The sequence below is a fragment of the Haliotis rufescens genome, unplaced genomic scaffold (genome assembly GCF_023055435.1).
Source record: "Haliotis rufescens isolate VD_foot unplaced genomic scaffold, xgHalRufe1.0.p SCAF_8, whole genome shotgun sequence".
In the NCBI taxonomy this organism is placed as follows: domain Eukaryota; kingdom Metazoa; phylum Mollusca; class Gastropoda; order Lepetellida; family Haliotidae; genus Haliotis; species Haliotis rufescens.
In genome coordinates this window covers 4,140,080-4,160,164 of record NW_025964372.1, presented here as the reverse complement: position 1 = coordinate 4,160,164, position 20,085 = coordinate 4,140,080, and the positions used below count along the sequence as shown (strand labels likewise).

The window sequence follows — 20,085 nt, the reverse complement described above, 5'->3', positions numbered from 1 at the left end:
TGGTCCAGGAAATCATAATTTAGCATTCCTTGTGTAATCTTGGATCACAAAAGAAAGGATAAAAATAGTTGATAAAAGAAAACTACACTATAACACTTTTCTTTCTTCGTTTGTTGTCGCACTCAGCAATATTCCAGCCATATGACGGCGGTCTGTAAATAATCAAGTCAGGACCAGGCAATCCAGTGATTGACATCATGAGCATCGATCCACGCAGTTGGGATCGATGGCATGCATCAACCACGTCAGCGAGCCTGACCACCCGATCTCGTTAGTCGCCCCTTACGTAGTATAACAGTCATCTTCCCGAGGCAAGAGAGTAAACTGGCTTTAAAAGTCCAGTTTCCACCCTTGCCGAACTAGGCTCGAATTCCTGGGATCGATCGTAGCGCCACCCGTGGCTATTACGAGTTATGTCCTTTCTATGCCTCTCCTATTGACCAATCAGATTCAACCTCTCGTATCACTTGCATTTGCTTCAAATAAAACGGTGGCGCCCAGTCAAGACGATCTGATCGATAATCAAGATCTATATTGTGATAAAACGAGTCTTACATCGCGAAGTGCATCAAATCACGTGAGCACCTTGATTAAAAACAGGAAAAGATTTAGAAAATATCTGTTGACAACGAGTTAGCGGTGCACATGCTTTGCAAATCCTGCAGTCGACCGAAATCTGCATGACAGTTTACGAACCGGATTTCGATTTCGGTGCGCGATTTTGATTGAACTATGCATAGACTCGTCAGTCCAGCCAAAATGTAACTCCATAATACCAGCCTAGTTCGACAAGGGTGGAAACTGGACTTCTATAGTAAGTTAACTCACTTGCCTCGGGAAGATGTATAAAAGTATGCTGTAGGAGATAAATTATGGAAATGTGGAAAACTATTATTGGAATCGAGCATGTTATTTGTCAACTTCTAGGTACTACATCTGTGTGTGTGTGTGTCCTTTGGTAACTAATACTGAATTCTAAACGTCTCGATCGGCTGCCGAAACAGATATATCATTGGGTGAGTGTGTGGGTGAGTGTGTGTGTGAGTGAGCGGGTGTGTGAGTGAGGTGATATGGGGTTTAACGTTGCGTCCAAGCTTATTGTACTTTTATAGCGACGTGCATGCACGTGTGTGTGTGTTTGGCTGCTTGTATCAGTCCGGACTGATGTCGATTTATAGTGCCAGCCGGAGGTACCATGCCACAGTTAAACATGAATACTCCACTCAGACACAGTATACTGACTCCGAGCCGACCAGTCCTTGTTTTAGCCCCTTAATGCCGAGCGCCAGTCAGGGTAACAACAGTGTTCGAAATACCTGCCTGCCCGACCGTCCGAGACGGGTTGATTTCAACTCGGGCTGCCAGATTTTCAAATCCCCCTGCCCGACGGTCGGGTTATATTTCATATGTGAAAATATTCAAAATATTTCCCGATGATAAGCATTAATTCACATGTAAAGATGTATGATAAAATGTAACCAAAAAGATACCCCATTAGCTTATCCTGAGAAACATATGATTATAGTGGGCAGGCTAGTTTTGGTCAGGGCTGGCAAGTATTTCAGCTTGCCAGTTCTGTGGTCTGGCTGAAATTTTTGGGAGTTTCATACCCTGGTAACAACAAGTACCATCTTTTAACTTCTTTTGACGTGGCTGGGGATCGAACCCCGTATCTTCCGCTCTCCGGGCGGACGCTCTACCACTAGACCACGGGGGCGGTCGAACAGTATCCCGGACGTATCACTGTATGCCAGCAAGGACAACGGGTATGGTGCTGATTACCCAAGAAATATAATCGGGGCGAAGCGGGATTCGAACCCACGATCTTAGCTTTCTGGTGTGCCCATGGGACGCAACTGGGAACAGCAAATTGCGGCGCCTTAGACGACTGGGCCACTTTTGCTTTAAATAGCACATATCAACTAGCCATGTTCTGGCGTCCAGAAAATATATAGTATGACCAGAAATTATTGCGAATTTTAGGGATATATTTAAGTGGATATCTAGTATAAAAAACACTGACCAGCTATCAAGTGCTTGGTTTCATTCAAGAGAGACAACCCTGTTAATCCTATTTCATTAGTTTGTCAAGAGTTATCCTCCTTCGTTAACTTGCCAGCAGACGTCATTTTCAGTATGGATGATTTAGAGAAGAGGAGGTTGATGTTAGAGTATTATAACAAGGACATCAGATCAGCTAAAGTGATTTCAAGTAGAACAGGCATCCCTTTGTCCACTGTTTATCGTGTTTTGAAAAATATTGAAAGTGGAGATGGCATTGAGCACAAGAGAGGCGCAGGTAGGCCCAGAAAATTGACAGTCGGTGACAGGAGGCGGCTTGGTATTCTTGTTTCTAAAAACAAACGAAGGAGTTGAGAAAACTTAAGACTGGATATGATTGATAGAGGAACTGTGGCTGTCTGTAAGGAGACAATTATAACTGAGCTCCATGCAATAGGTTAGGAGAAAAGTCAAGGAATTCCATCACCGATCATGAAACCTGAACATTTTTTAGTTAAACATGTCACACAATGAACCAAGCCACTCATCGATACCACCCGATCCCCAATTTAGCCGGGCCCGGAATCATGCTATTGCTTTTGCACCTGAGAAAACAAAACAAAAGGAGCGAAGGTTGAACTCGTGCTTAGAGCTTAGAAATTTTAACTGGGACAATGTGATTTTCTCAGATGAAAGTTCTTTGTGGCTGTTTCCTAATACACTAATATTCCGGACCAAACAAACTGAAAAACCTTAGTATCAGCGCCCAAAGTACAGTCTAAAATTTGACGTGGGGGTGGAATATCTGTGTTAGGGGCAACGCTCCTGTGTGTATTTGAAGGGAATATGAACAGTGAGCGGGACACAGATATTCTCGAGGGACATTTACTTCCATCTGCTCTAGTATTCTATGGAAATTCTTGGATTTTTCAGCAAGAAAACGACCCATGATATGATATGATATGATATGATATGTTTTTCAAGATGGCAGCCGGCGGCCATCTTCGAATTCAAGGTCAGAATTGCTTCTAGTGTAAAAAATAACGATTCCAATGGATTTATCATGTTCAAATTAGCGGAATTTGACACCTTATATGTGTCTGTGGCTGATATTCTTCCAGAGATATACTAGTTCATGCTATTCAAAATGGCGTCGACGGCCATTTTGAATTTTGCGATCTGGCAGAGTTAGCCGTCATTTTCCAGGGGATCAAGGGAGCTCATTTTTTAGTTAAACATGTCAGTTAAACAAATCCATCATAAAAAAGGTAGGAACAAAGCGGTCACGGATTCCAGGGATATGACTCCACTAAGCATGGACATCGATCCACCTGCATGCAGTCAGGTTATGATGGCACACAATGAACCATCGTTACCACCCGATCCTCAATTTAGCCGGGCCCGGAATCATGCTATTGCTAGTGCACGAAAGAAAACAAACAATAGATGCCCCGCATGTTTTGTTAAAACTGTGCCCCTTACCTCCTGGCGACAGGTGTAGCGGGTAGCCTGACGCAGGTGAACTGTTGACAGGGCAGACAGGCTATGGAGGTCGTTGAGAGTACATCGGGATGTGGAGTTATCAAGAGGATGAGGGTGGATTCAGGTCAGCGTATAGTTATTTTTGAAATGTGCACTTTCGTTTTTGTCCCTTTTGGAATGTGTGTTTTTTGGCGATCCGATAAGCGTTAAGGCATGTTCATACAAGGACATACTGACCTTCCGCCATACTAACATTTATACATACCAATAGTTAGACGCACTGGCGTTGAGACTTGCTAGCATGTGGACAAACTGCCATCTATACATGCATAGATATCTAGCCCTGTTGACATGTGGACGTAATGAACATTCAGAAATTTAGATTTACTGACTTCGAACTTCCGGTCACGCTGACATGCAAATACAAATTCAGTTAAACCGATATCCAGACAACAGAGCGTCTGCCCAGAGAGCGGAAGGTCGGTGGTTCGATCCCACAGCCTAGTGATGCCAAAAGAAAGATGGTATTTGTTGTTGCCCTGTCTGACTCTCTGACATTAAGGGATAAGACAAGGACTAGTTGGCTCTGTTCAGTGTATTGTGTCACAGTAGGGTATCCGGGATTTAACTGCGACAAGGTATCTCAGTCGGCTACCACGATAAAACCGTCTTTAGTCTGGCGTAGTACAATAACACACACACACACACACACACACACACACACACACACACACACACACACACACACACACACACACACACACACACACAGACAGACAGACACATACAACACACACACACACACAACACACACACACACACACACACACACACACTATTGACGTCCAATATAACTGCAATAATCTTAAACGCCAAACCCCATTTCACCTCACCACACCTCTACTGACATACTAACAATAAGCTCACGACATGCTGAAGGAATATCAAGAGCGTGCATCCAACGACATTCTTATACTGTAACACACCAACGACATAGTTACAACATGCTAACGATATGCCAGCGACGTTCTATTGACCTTCTTACAATATGCTAATAACATGCTAGCATCATGCTAATGACAAGCTAACAACATACCACTGACAAGCTAACAACATGCTACTGACAAGCTAACAACATGCTACTGACAACAAACGACATACCAATGACAAGCTAACAACATGCTACTGACAAGCTAACAACATGCTAATGACAAGCTAACAACATACCACTGACAAGCTAACGACATGCTACTGACAAGCTAACAACATGCTACTGACAAGCTAACGACATGCTACCGACAAGCTAACAACATACCACTGACAAGCTAACAACATGCTACTGACAAGCTAACAACATGCTACTGACAAGCTAACAACATACCACTGACAAGCTAACGACATGCTACTGACAAGCTAACAACATGCTAATGACAAGCTAACAACATACCACTGACAAGCTAACAACATGCTAATGACAAGCTAACAACATGGTACTGACAAGCTAACGACATGGTACTGACAAGCTAACAACATACCACTGACAAGCTAACAACATGCTAATGACAAGCTAACAACATGCTACTGACAAGCTAACGACATGGTACTGACAAGCTAACAACATTGTACTGAGAAGCTAACAACATACCACTGACAAGCTAACGACATGCTACTGACAAGCTAACGACATGGTACTGACAAGCTAACGACATGGTACTGACAAGCTAACAACATACCACTGACAAGCTAACAACATGCTAATGACAAGCTAACAACATGCTACTGACAAGCTAACGACATGGTACTGACAAGCTAACAACATGCTACTGACAAGCTAACGACATGCTACTGGCAAGCTAACGACATGCTACTGACAAGTTAACAACATGCTACTGACAAGCTAACGACATGCTACTGACAAGCTAACAACATGCTATTGACAAGCTATAAACATGCTACTTACAAGCTGACGACATACCACTGACAAGCTAACAACATGCTGTTGACAAGCTAACGACATACCAATGATAAGCTAACAACATACCACTGACAAGCTAACAACATGCTACTGACAAGCTAACAACATGCTACTGACAAGCTAACAACATGCTACCGACAAGCTAACAACATACCACTGACAAGCTAACAACATGCTACTGACAAGCTAACAACATGCTACTGACAAGCTAACAACATACCACTGACAAGCTAACGACATGCTACTGACAAGCTAACAACATGCTAATGACAAGCTAACAACATACCACTGACAAGCTAACAACATGCTAATGACAAGCTAACAACATGGTACTGACAAGCTAACGACATGGTACTGACAAGCTAACAACATACCACTGACAAGCTAACAACATGCTAATGACAAGCTAACAACATGCTACTGACAAGCTAACGACATGGTACTGACAAGCTAACAACATTGTACTGAGAAGCTAACAACATACCACTGACAAGCTAACGACATGCTACTGACAAGCTAACGACATGGTACTGACAAGCTAACGACATGGTACTGACAAGCTAACAACATACCACTGACAAGCTAACAACATGCTAATGACAAGCTAACAACATGCTACTGACAAGCTAACGACATGGTACTGACAAGCTAACAACATGCTACTGACAAGCTAACGACATGCTACTGGCAAGCTAACGACATGCTACTGACAAGTTAACAACATGCTACTGACAAGCTAACGACATGCTACTGACAAGCTAACAACATGCTATTGACAAGCTATAAACATGCTACTTACAAGCTGACGACATACCACTGACAAGCTAACAACATGCTGTTGACAAGCTAACGACATACCAATGATAAGCTAACAACATACCACTGACAAGCTAACAACATGCTACTGACAAGCTAACAACATGCTACTGACAACAAACGACATAGCAATGACAAGCTAACAACATGCTACTGACAAGCTAACAACATGCTACTGACAAGCTAACAACATGCTACTGACAACAAACGACATAGCAATGACAAGCTAACAACATTGTACTGAGAAGCTAACAACATACCACTGACAAGCTAACGACATGCTACTGACAAGCTAACGACATGGTACTGACAAGCTAACGACATGGTACTGACAAGCTAACAACATACCACTGACAAGCTAACAACATGCTAATGACAAGCTAACAACATGCTACTGACAAGCTAACGACATGGTACTGACAAGCTAACAACATTGTACTGACAAGCTAACAACATGCTACTGACAAGCTAACAACATGCTACTGACAAGCTAACGACATGCTACTGGCAAGCTAACGACATGCTACTGACAAGTTAACAACATGCTACTGACAAGCTAACGACATGCTACTGACAAGCTAACAACATGCTATTGACAAGCTATAAACATGCTACTTACAAGCTGACGACATACCACTGACAAGCTAACAACATGCTGTTGACAAGCTAACGACATACCAATGATAAGCTAACAACATACCACTGACAAGCTAACAACATGCTACTGACAAGCTAACAACATGCTACTGACAACAAACGACATAGCAATGACAAGCTAACAACATGCTACTGACAAGCTAACAACATGCTACTGACAAGCTAACAACATGCTACTGACAACAAACGACATAGCAATGACAAGCTAACGACATACCACTGACAAGCTAACAACATGGTACTGGCAAGCTAACAACATGCTACTGACAAGCTAACAACATGCTACTTACAAGCTAACAACATGCTATTGACAAGCTATAAACATGCTACTGACAAGCTAACGACATCCCACTGACAAGCTAACAACATACCACTGACAAGCTAACAACATACCACTGACAAGCTAACAACATGCTACTGATAAGCTAACGACATGCTACTGAGAAGCTAACGACATACCACTGACAAGCTAACAACATGCTACTGACAAGCTAACGACATGCTACTGGCAAGCTATCGACATGCTACTGAGAAGCTAACAACATACCACTGACAAGCTAACAACATGCTACTGACAAGCTAACAACATGCTACTGACAAGCTAACAACATACCACTGACAAGCTAACAACATGCTACTGACAAGCTAACGACATGCTACTGACAAGCTAACAACATACCACTGACAAGCTAACAACATGCTACTGACAAGCTAACGACATGGTACTAACAAGCTAACAACATGGTACTGACAAGCTCAAAACATACCACTGACAAGCTAACAACATACCACTGACAAGCTAACAACATACCACTGACAAGCTAACAACATACCACTGACAAGCTAACAACATGCTATTGACAAGTTAACAACATGCTACTGACAAGCTAACAACATGCTACTGACAAGCTAACAACATGCTATTGACAAGTTAACAACATGCTATTGACAAGTTAACAACATGCTATTGACAAGCTATCAACATGCCACTGACATGTCAACATGCTAACCATATACCACCAACATGCTGACAACATGCTATGCCAGGAACGTGCTACTGACATGTTAACAATATGCTAACGACATGCTAAAGACATGCTAACGGCAAGCTAATTGTATGTTTTATGGTGTTAACATGCATAGGAGATGCTAACAATATGATTGCAACATGTTAGCGATATGCTAACGGCAAAGATATAGTGTAACAACATGCTTATGATATACTTACTTTCCAGCTAACAACACACAAGTGGAGGCCCCGGTGGTTTTGTCTGACGGGCCGAACCTATACAACATCAAGGACTCGACTATCACATTGCAGGAAACAAACTATGGTAAATTCAGAAATCAGTCATGCTCCTACCGATCTTTGTCGATAGTATCCACATATCCTCCACATATACAGTTAAGCATGATAGACTGTCAAAATTGACCAAACAAACTTCCATCAAGATTTTACCAAACACTGAATAAAGCTCACAGTAAACGTCAAAACATGTTTCACAAACGGCTCGTATATTTAAAATGAAAAACTCGTAGTACAACAGATTAAATATATTCATTCCAGAAACACCAAACTATCCATTGCAGAACATAATGGGTAAGTATACGTAACGAAATGACATCTGACTGCTTAAAAGTTGCATCGGTATTTCACCTTCACAGTGACCGCTTCACAATCTTTTATTGACATATGAGGATCCGAAAGCATCGCTGTAATAATGGGCGTTATTGTTAAAGGGTTTCCTCTTCTGACACACCCTACCAAATCTCGGTGGCAAGGCCGTTAGCACTCGGTCACCGTTTACACTATTTTGAAAAGGCTTCTTGGCAGTTATTTTTCCACCAAACTTTGTAGATTTTTAGTAATTGCATCTTAAGAACTTCTACTTCCTAAAATCAAGATCCTGATTGGAGTTATCAAGATGTCGATATGAGTCGTTTGTGTGCAGTGGTAGTGAGACTAACATTTATTGATCAATGAGTCATAGGCCTAACGGGTTTGAAATGCTACAACAACGAGGTGTCCCATACCCGGAAGATATGTCAAGAAGTGAAAAGCAATTTCTTGCTGAGGACTCATAGGTCCTTCAGTTTTTATGTCCTGGTGCAGAGTGGATGTGTTTTCATAAACCCGAAATAAGGTCATTAGACCGAAAGCGAAATGCAACTGCCATACATTAATATCAAATGGCACGGAACTTGGAAGAATACGGACACAGTGCATTAGGTATGGGTTTTCTCATACTAGAGGTTATGTCACTGGACAGGACAAACTCTGACTAGACAATAAGCATGTCCAAAAACTCCAAAGATCATAACAGTTTCATGAATTTGAACCCATGCAAAGTTGATTCTTTTCTTTTTAAGGTTCAGCCATGTATACTCAACAACAAAAGGTCCTGTGACACCAATATTTGAGTGTATTTTTCAAACAAGTAAAGTTTGGTTTTCAATAGTGTACATGAATGGAATCAAGTCACAAAAAACGCAACTGCTACAGAAAAGCATGCATTCCATGCAAAAGTCGACTTTTATGCAAGCCCCATGCAAGCCCCATGCAAGCCCCATGCAGTTCAATACCCAAGAATGGGTATAAAAACATGTGCGTTAACGGAATTCCATATCCACTGTCGAGCATCGTGCTGACAACAACCACTCAGAAAAACAACAAAATTACGCAATTATTCAACATTACGAAATGCCACGCCTATCCGAAAATGAGCGTCTGCGAGCCATTGGTATGCTTGAAGCAGGATCGAGTCAATTTGATGTTGCAAGACAATTTAACGTCCACAGAAACACCATTTGGTGTTTATGGCAACGTTGACAACAGACGAATGCAGTCAGAGACCATCCTCAGTGTGGCAGGCCACGCGTAACCAATAATAGACAAGACAACTGGATTCGAACAACACACCTACAAAATCGATTCCAGCCAGCAACAGTGACTGCAAGAAGCATCCCTGGCCTTCGACGAATATCTTCACAAACCGTACGTCGTTGCCTCAGATGTGCAGAGATTGTCGCCAGAAGACCCGCCAGACGTCCCATTTTGACAGGAAACCACCGTCAACGTCTACGTCTACGCCATGCAGTGGGGACAAGTTCTAATCACTGACGAGTCTCGTTTTCACCTCAGCTACAGTTATGGACGGATTCGAGTGTACCGACGTCGAGGTGAACGTTACGTCGATCATTGTGTCATGGAAGAAGATCGGTTCGGGGGCGGCAGCGTTATGGTATGGGGTGGGATTACAGCAAGACAGAGGACCCGTTTGATAGTGGTAGAGGGAAATCTCAATGGATAGCGCTACCGTGACGAGATCATCGGTCCTGTTGTTCTACCGTTTTTGCGTCGTCATGGCCCAGGCATGACCTTTCAACATGACAACGCCTGGCCTCATATTGCTCGACTTGTTCAGGACCCTATTCAACAAAACAACGTGAATGTCATCCCCAGGTCGCTCGCACCCCTAATCTCTTACCAATCGAGCACATGTGGGATGAGATGGATCGGCGCCTTCGACGTCAACCACGTGTTTCACAGACGCTCCAGCAGATATGGGCAGATATCCCACAGGACTTTGTGCGACGCCTGGTCTATTCCATGAGACGAAGATGTGTTGCTTGCATCACAACCAGAGGTGGACACACACGCTATTGATTTGTAAATTGACATTTTGGCATCTTCATGTTTTTTTTTATGAAATCACGCATTTTCTGAAGTCAGTATGGCAAATTAAACCATTTGAACACTTACAGGAGACTTGTATCTGTTGCAAACCGAAATTGTTTAAGATTTGTTAAAAAACATAACTTTGCATTAAATCGTATTCAATGTCACAGGAACCTTTGTTGTTCAGTATATTACTGCAGTTAACTGAAGGTAACTGAAACACAAATGCCATCTGATCGCTCCTTCCCCTCCATTATATTCACACACAATATATCCTGAACATGTGTTAAGACTTCATTGCTGTTGAACATCTGCTTTGATTTTATTTTTTTTCAGATTCTACAGAAATGATGATAAAACGTGAAGATTCTGACAAACACGTATCATCCTATGCAGAAAGGTCAGCTTTGAGGCATTTGAAAAACACTGGATGTGTATTTATCAAAGGAAGAAGCGGTACAGGGAAGTCTAGGGTTGCCCTCAGTCTCTTGTCACAGATTGAAAAAGAGACAGAAAGAAAACCTTTGCTATTATCTTTTCCCCAACAGTGGAAAGACATTCCGGTGGGTAAGCCCAAAGAGAAATATGTTGTGCTAATTGACGATATATTTGGTTCCTCCAACCTGTTTCAATCCCAGGTAGATGATTGGAGTAAGGTGCTGAAAATCATGAATGCCGTAGTAGAGAGTGGCAACATCTTCCTTGTCTTAACCTCTAGGCCAGAGATCAGTGCCCAGTGTGAGAAAAAGATGAAGACACACGAACTATTCAAACGAATCAAATGCGTCACTCTGGATGACGGCGAGTTCTCGCTCAGGGTTTCAGAGAAACAGAAACTCCTGGAGAAATACTTTGGGAGGAAGATCAGGCTATCTGAAAAAGAGATGACAGAAATTGCAGAAATGAAAACATCTCTTGGTTTTCCTCAATGCTGTACATTCTTTGCATCTAACAAATTGCCTGCATCAAAGGCAGTAAGCTTCTTCCGCAACCCTCAAGTCTGTCTGAAAGAAATTCTTGACTGTTTGAAGGAATGTGAGCCATTGAGCTACTTTGTGTTATTACTGGTGATGAGTCAAAAGGGGTTTCTAGAACACAAACTCTTAAAATCGAGGAAAGACAGAAACTTCAGTGACCTTGTAGCAGAGTTGTCTACGTTCTGTGATATTCCGGCTCCTCCGGGGTTTGGCCAAATAGCAAGTAAAGCTGTTACTCTGTCTGGCGTCTATCTCCTTAACACAAAGATTGGTTATGAATTCCAGCACCAGTCGATATATGATGCAGTTTTTCTTGACCTGGCTGATGAGGATCCAGAAATGTGCATCAAAATTTGCCCTGCACAGATGCTCGTTGAGCTGGTGAGGACACAAAGGGATGAGACTGAAGAAGATGGTGTTGTGACTCGCTTGTCAGAAGAACACTACGAGATCCTTGCCGACAGAATTACAAACATCCTTCTGTCTGAAGATGGTAGTGAGATCCTAAATCACTCTTCATTACACGACAAAGAATTTCTACCATATCTGGAGACAAAATTGGAACAAGACGTTTGCGAAGCCATAGTTAAAAGAAAAACAACTGCCTCAAGCGTCACATACTACCCAGACATATCTAAGATGATTGAACCTCATGTCCTATTTACTTATACATTTCTCCTTTCTCATATGGCGATGAAGCAAAGCACCTTGGCCAAGCACATTCTGTTGAAAACTGCAGATATCCCAGAAAAGGTTTTGAAGGAATCTATTATTTGTGCTATCTACCAAAGCCACAATGACATAATTAACATGCTACTTGACAAAGGGGCTGTTCTGGATGAACCATGCGTTAGAGCACTTTCAGCCTCCCAAAGTGTTGATGGACCGACATCGATGAGATTGCTTGATTTGATATCAACAGGATGGGAGGGCTTCCAAGATAGACTTAATATGGTTTTCTTGGCATCTCTTAATGGCAATGTGGACGTGGTCAAGAGAATCATAGACACGGCTGGGGATGGAAGCCAAGACCTTTGTTACAGATGTCTTTCTGCTTTGTTCAAAGAGATGACAAACAACACAGAGTATCACAACTTGGAATGGATGGAGAAGAGACGCCAGAGCCTTGAGGAAATACTCCACTTGTTGTTAAATCGCATTCCAGACATGGAGGAAGTAGCTCAGTTGGTGCATAAATGTGCAGGATATGTGTATCCAGTAGCTCTGAAGATAGTTATAGACAAATGCACATTCCATAAGGTTGAAATCCATAACTTGAAGGAATGTCTGCAGAAAGCGTGTGAAAATGGTGGTGGCGAGTGTGTACGCGTCATCTTGGAACATATGACCATTACGGAGGGCATCTATGACAATATTGCTGACTGCATATGCTTGTCTGCAGCATCAACCACAGACAGCTGCCTGAAGATTCAGTTGTTGTTGAATTTTATTGATAAACTTTGTGCGAACATTGGCAACATTCCATCGCACAGCCAGACACTGAATAGGATATTTGGAGTATTTACCCCGTTGACTAAAGCATCACAACAAGGCAACGTGGACACTGTGAAAATGTTGATACAGAAAGGCGCTGATGTCAACATGGAGGATGGTCAGGGATGTACACCTCTTCTCTCAGCTGTGGGTTGGGACAGCTTACCATGCGTAACAGTACTTCTTGAATTCGGAGCTCTTGTTAACAAAAGTGCATCAGATTCGCAACCAGTTTTATTGCGTGCTAACCGTCTTGACATAGTTCAGAAGCTGGTAGCTGCTAAATGTGACATAAATGCAACAGACGAAGAAGGTAAATCAGCTCTACACACAGCGGCCCTTTTCAACAACTTAGATGTTCTTAAATTTGTATGCAGCAAAGGATGCAATGTTGATCAGCCAGATGAGGGTGGTGTCACAGCATTTCACGTTGCAGCGGAATATGGGGAAGTGGATATGGTGAAATATCTGCATAAAATGCATGCTAAGCCTACAGTTGATGTTGATGGGTGGTCACTGCTTCACTATGCTTGCTTTTCGGTCAATGAAGCAATGGAAAAGGTGCAGTTTCTGGTAGACACAGTGAAAGTCCATGTTGATACAAGAGACCATGATGGCCGAACGGCACTCTATCCAGCAGTACAGACAGCAGGTTTGGAAGTGGTTGAGTTCCTTGTAGAAAGGGGTCTGAGTTTAAGGGACAGGGACAATGATGGCAACACTTATCTACATGCAGTATTCCTGAGATATTCAAACTCCATTCACGACGAGGTAGTGAAGTTCCTATTCAAGGCCAATGTGGATCCAGACTTATATAACAGTCGTGATAGAAGAACACCTCTGCATCTTGCATTAGATTCAGGATTGTGGCACTTCTTCGAGGACCAGATGATGACTTTGATTGACAGGACTTCCAATATCAATCATAGAGATTCCGAAGGGAAGACCCCCCTGCATATGGCAGCATATCATGATGCCAGTGAGCTTGTTAAGCGACTACTTGACAAAGGAGCTGACAAAGATATAAAGGATTCAAATGGTTGCAAAGCCATTGATTTGATACCTGAAGGGGGAAATGGCGAGGTGAAGGCTCTTTTGTCTCCATCTGAGTTACCAACGTGTGACTAAGCTACTTTGATAATCCTCAGTGTTCTATTGTGTGACTAAGTTACTTTGACAATCCTCATATTTATGATCGTCGGTGGTGGAACCAGGTGGTAAAAGCCTTTGTACAATTGAAATAGGAATGAATTGTGCCAGAGATGTTGTGTCAATGAAGCAAGAGATCATACGGACATTTGGAGCTTTGCAACATAAATTAAGTGTGCTCTTTTCTTAACAGACAAAACAACGGAAGCAGTTGAGGCAGTCGTAAGAGGTATAACTGCTGCCAGGTTATCATGTAGCATGTGACACTCAAGTGCACGAAACTAGTTTCAAAATCATTTTCGGTCAGTGATGGCCGAGGAAACGAAACGATTGCAAATTAAGTCCAATTTGGTTGGCACGAGATATTCTGAAAAAAACCCCATTAAAGTCGATTTCATGCAAAAACTTGGAAAGGGTGATTCAGTGATACACTGCAATCATATGAAGAGGGATAAAAATAAGAAATCACAATCTGTTTTGTAGACGTTTGTCACACCTCGTCTTCCTGAGCGCTACATTTTTTCAATCACTTCTGGGTACTACCAGCAATTAGGTGTTACAATTGTCAACAGTTTGGCAACAAGTCAAAGTCCAGTGTGTACAAATTGTAATGGGGATCATAATGTTGAAGGCTGATAGTGTGTCCAAGAGTCGAAATTGTGGAGGAAATCACAGTGCTGCGTACCGAATTCAGCGCGTCCAAGTTGATAAAAAGTCTCTATGTGGAGGCCACTCGCATTGTTAAGTTCACTCCTTTATACCTCTTACTCGTCTGTCTTTGCAGGCAGTAGTGTTGTTTCTCCTCCACCCAGTAGGGCTTCAGTTGAGATACGTACTGCACGTGCTCCCCTGTTCCACCTGCTGTTCCTATTTGTTCTTGTAAAGTGCAGGGGTCATATATTGGACTAGGTAGACCTAGGACCTTTTTGTTCGAATTCATTGCTGGCTGCTTCAATCCAACCAGCAAGGAGGACCAAATAGATAGAATCGTCTCATTTGCTAAAACGTATCTCCTGCTTGATGTCGCCAAAGATATTTGTACAGTTTACATGTTGAAAAGAAATAATGGATAAAACTCTTGTATTCCTAACTTTTTTTTTCACTGGAATGTTCAAAGACTGCTAGCTCATGGTGATAATCTTACACAATCTCAAATTATTCTAAGCTTCACGACGTTATTTGGGTCCATGGGGCCTTTCCAGTGGCCAGAGGGAAAATTTTAATATCAAAGACTACACCAGTTTCCCATGGGATTGAATAATGAGCAATCCAAATATCACGATTCGCCATAGAGGAGGCTGTGCACTATTTGTAAAATAAAATTTGTCCTTTAAAGAGTACAAGTTACCAAAACTGTTTTTGAAGCCAGTGATGGTAAGATTTTGTTTGACGAAGCTAAATCTATCACAGTGATTAATGTTTAGAACACTGGGAAAACAAATGTAAACGATAAAATTGATAGAGGATGGTAATGATCCCTCTTTCATGAGTGGCGATTTTAAGTCACAGTGTTGCGTCGGGAAGTAATAAAACAGGCTACGATAGAACAGTTGTTGACAACGTTTCAGATGGATCACTTGGTGATTGTAAATGATAGTAAAATGACCCTAATGGATTTGGGTGACGGGTGTTTTCGGTCCTGGACCTTTCGATTATATCCTCCACATTAGCTCCAAGAAGCTCCACTATGTATTCCAAGAAGATTCTCCAGGTAGTGATCACTTCCAAGTATTCACTGAAATTCAAGTCCGCTTAGATCTTCGAATGTACTCAATCCCCGTTGGAAATTTAAACTACAAACTGGTCCGATTTCTCTTCTCTTTGTGAGAAACATATTACATCTAAACTAATAAATGAAGATGTTGATGTTTCAAATGATAACATTACACATTATTGAAATATCCCAAGCAACCATTGGAAAATCGTCAAGTAAGCGTTCCACTTTCATCCCAAAGGTTTGGTGGAATGATGAATATGAAAGGGCAAGCAAAGTAAGGAAACAAGCTTACATTAGGGTTTGTGATACTTCACTTCCCTGTGACCTTAGGGAATTTCAACGTGTTGTTCGTTGCGACTAAACGCTCTAGCTGGCGCAACTATATTTCAAGTATAATTAAGAATTGAATGCCAGCACTGGTTAAGCTGTGTGAACCTCATGAAAGTTTAACCAGCGCTTTTAAATCGTTCACACTTCATGAACCCATTCAAACTGACGTTTAATTCTTATAATTTCATGCTTTGTAGTTTACTGATGTGGAATGGACTGGTGGGGATTGAACGGAATGCCCTGAAACTTGTGTGTTTTGTGTTAATATTCAACGTCAGGGCGTGTTATATTTGGAGTTTGAGATTTGTCGTGTGTGCTGTTATACTTTGCTTAGTTGGTATTTCTTGTCACCTGGGATGGAGCTACTGTATGACCTGATGCTAGCTTCATTTCTGTGCATTTCCGGCAAAAGTTTACACGATCTATTTCACACACAAAAATTCACATCGTGTGAACTTTTCTGTCCGTTCACAGTTGTGTGAACTCCAAATATCAGATCACGTGACCACCCTTTCAGCCAGTGAGCATAAAAGAAACAGTTTAAAGTATGATATTGTATAGATTTACTCCACCATCTTCTATTAAAAAAAGTATAAAAAAGTATTTGATGGTACTCTTATCCGTTATCCTATACCTGTTGTGACCAATTTCCAGAAGGCTAATGCACTATCTGAACAAAAGTAAACTTCTAGCAGCTCTGATAACTTCCAGAGGAATTTCGAAACCATATTTTTACCTGACATTTTTGCTGCTATGTTGGGCTGTAGCTCTGAATTAAACACCCAAGTCTCAAACGATGAACTGAAAGGTGCCATATTAATATTCCTCTTCTGGAACAAACGACCTATGTAATGAGATGTGTAAGCATATGCCTGATTCTGCTCTTTTAATTATCTGTTAAATGTTTGTTGGAGTTCTAGGACTATTCCTAAGGCCTGGAAACATGCCATCATTGTTCAAGTATCACCACCAGGGACCGACCAAGCTATGCCTGCTTCATACAGACCAATATCACTAACTTCCAATCTATGTAACATTATGGAAAGATTTGTCACAAATCAATTGAAGTATTTTTTCAGCCGAACAGGCTTGTCTCAAAAATGCACTCATGCTTCAGAAAGGGACGTTCATGTACTGATCATCATGTGCGAGACAAGACTGAAGCACAAAGAGCTTCATGCAATAAAGAGTATATGTTGTTCATCTTCCTCGATACTGAAAAAAGCATATGATATGATCTGGATAGAACGTCTTTTATAATTACAGAATAAAAGGGAATAAAAGGCAACATGTTCAGATGGATTCGCTCGTTTCTTTCTGGTCTTTTCAAGTTCGCAATGGCCAGGACGTTTCTGGTATGCATTATTTGACTGAAAATGGTACCCCACTGGGTAGTGTTATTAGCCCCGCGCTTTTCAATATTATGATAAATGACATTTTTTTTTACAGATTTGCCATTACATGTAGATGCAGAGTTTAATGTAGAGTTTAAATTTATTGGTGCTTAGTTTGACCAAAGACTAACATGGGGTTCTCATATATCTCATGTTGTGAACAAATGTAAGAAGGTCATAAATCTGCTGAAATGCATTGCCAGAACGAAGTGAGGTGATGATAGATCCTCAATATTATTGCATTTATACAAGGCTCAGCTATGGCTGCCAGGCCAGGTATCTGTGTCTGCCTACAAATGTCATCCAAACTTGACCGCATTCAGTCAAATGCATTGCGAATCTGCACTGGTGCCTTTGCAACTACCCAAGTTTGAGCTCTTCAGGTTGAATGCTTATAAATGCCTCGAGGCCTTCGATGTGATTTTTTGTCTCTCAAATATTATCTCAAACCAAAATCTAAAACCAAGTATAATTCAGCTAATGATATTGTTAATGCATGTGTTGAGTATGCTGTGTGCGACTGGTCACATGGCAGGGTGCCGTTTGGTTGGAGTATTCAGAAACTTGCTGCTAAGGAGTTTTTACACTGCAACCCAGCTGATTCCTCTGCATCTTCAGATGCTGCTCCTCGGCTGCTTCTGAAACCTGGGCTTTGTTGTGATCTGAATTCAACCATTAACAACAGTATGTGTCCCAGTGTTATAAAAGCTGTGTCGTTGTTTATACCTTAACATTATGCCAACTTCACACACATATTAACTGACGCCTCAAAGGATTCGCCCTTGGTTAAAACTGCTGGGGCATATAGGATTTAAGATGTTTACATCTCAAGTGTGTTCAGCCTAAATGACAATCTCCCCGTATTTAATGCTGAACTTCTGTCTATTCTTCAAGCTCTAAGGTGGGTTAATGAATATAATCATGAGGCAGTTACATTTACTAACTCCATACTTGAATATAAATAATAACTAATATTGATATTTAATATAACATATGTTCAGACAAATGATACACAGCGGGCCACACATTGTGGAGTGTATTGGTACGATGGAGGTGACGGAGTGCACAGAATACATAATACATGGAACACAGCGGGCCACACATTGTGGAGTGTATTGATGCGATGGAGGTGACGGAGTGCACAGAATACATAATACATGGAACACAACGGGCCACACATTGTGGAGTGTATTGATGCGATGGAGGTGACGGAGTGCACAGAATACATAATACATGGAACACAGCGGGCCACACATTGTGGAGTGTATTGATGCGATGGAGGTGACGGAGTGCACAGAATACATAATACATGGAACACAGCGGGCCACACATTGTGGAGTGTATTGATGCGATGGAGGTGACGGAGTGCACAGAATACATAATACATGGAACACAGCGAGCCACACATTGTGGAGTGTATTGATGCGATGGAGGTGACGGAGTGCACAGAATACATAATACATGGAACACAGCGGGCCACACATTGTGGAGTGTATTGGTTCGATGGAGGTGACGGAGTGCACAGAATACATAATACATGGAACACAGCGAGCCACACATTGTGGAGTGTATTGGTACGATGGAGGTGACGGAGTGCACAGAATACATAATACATGGAACACAGCGAGCCACACATTGTGGAGTGTATTGGTACGATGGAGGTGACGGAGTGCACAGAATACATAATACATGGAACACAGCGGGCCACACATTGTGGAGTGTATTGGTACGATGGAGGTGACGGAGTGCACAGAATACATAATACATGGAACACAGCGGGCCACACATTGTGGAGTGTATTGGTACGATGGAGGTGACGGAGTGCACAGAATACATAATACATGGAACACAGCGGGCCACACATTGTGGAGTGTATTGATGCGATGGAGGTGACGGAGTGCACAGAATACATAATACATGGAACACAGCGAGCCACACATTGTGGAGTGTATTGGTACGATGGAGGTGACAGAGTGCACAGAATACATAATACATGGAACACAGCGGGCCACACATTGTGGAGTGTATTGGTACGATGGAGGTGACGGAGTGCACAGAATACATAATACATGCAACACAGCAGGCCACACATTGTGGAGTGTATTGGTACGATGGAGGTGACGGAGTGCACAGAATACATAATACATGGAACACAGCGGGCCACACATTGTGGAGTGTATTGGTACGATGGAGGTGACGGAGTGCACAGAATACATAATACATGGAACACAGCAGGCCACACATTGTGGAGTGTATTGGTACGATGGAGGTGACGGAGTGCACAGAATACATAATACATGGAACACAGCGAGCCACACATTGTGGAGTGTATTGGTACGATGGAGGTGACGGAGTGCACAGAATACATAATACATGGAACACAGCAGGCCACACATTGTGGAGTGTATTGGTAC

The 20,085-nt window shown here is 42.0% G+C and overlaps 1 protein-coding gene across 1 annotated transcript; it reads left to right on the top strand.

The window, feature by feature from the left end:
* Positions 1–3,478: 3,478 nt before the first annotated feature.
* On the top strand, positions 3,479–17,190 carry LOC124112344. Its single transcript, XM_046472414.2, has 4 exons — positions 3,479–3,607; positions 8,167–8,265; positions 8,499–8,531; positions 10,947–17,190. Exons 1-4 carry the CDS (start codon positions 3,547–3,549, stop codon positions 14,207–14,209), a joined length of 3,456 nt encoding a protein of 1,151 aa, XP_046328370.2. The 5' UTR covers positions 3,479–3,546; the 3' UTR covers positions 14,210–17,190.
* The last annotated feature ends 2,895 nt before the right edge of the window (positions 17,191–20,085 follow it).

What these genes read in the sequence shown, in the direction of transcription:
- LOC124112344 (XM_046472414.2), top strand. Translation starts at nt 3,547, where the DNA reads ATGGAGGTCGTTGAGAGTACATCGGGATGTGGAGTTATCAAGAGGATG. An exon ending in ATTGCAGGAAACAAACTATG is followed by an intron (nt 8,266 to 8,498) that starts GTAAATTCAGAA and finishes TATTCATTCCAG; the next exon opens with AAACACCAAACTATCCATTG. An exon ending in TCCATTGCAGAACATAATGG is followed by an intron (nt 8,532 to 10,946) that starts GTAAGTATACGT and finishes ATTTTTTTTCAG; the next exon opens with ATTCTACAGAAATGATGATA.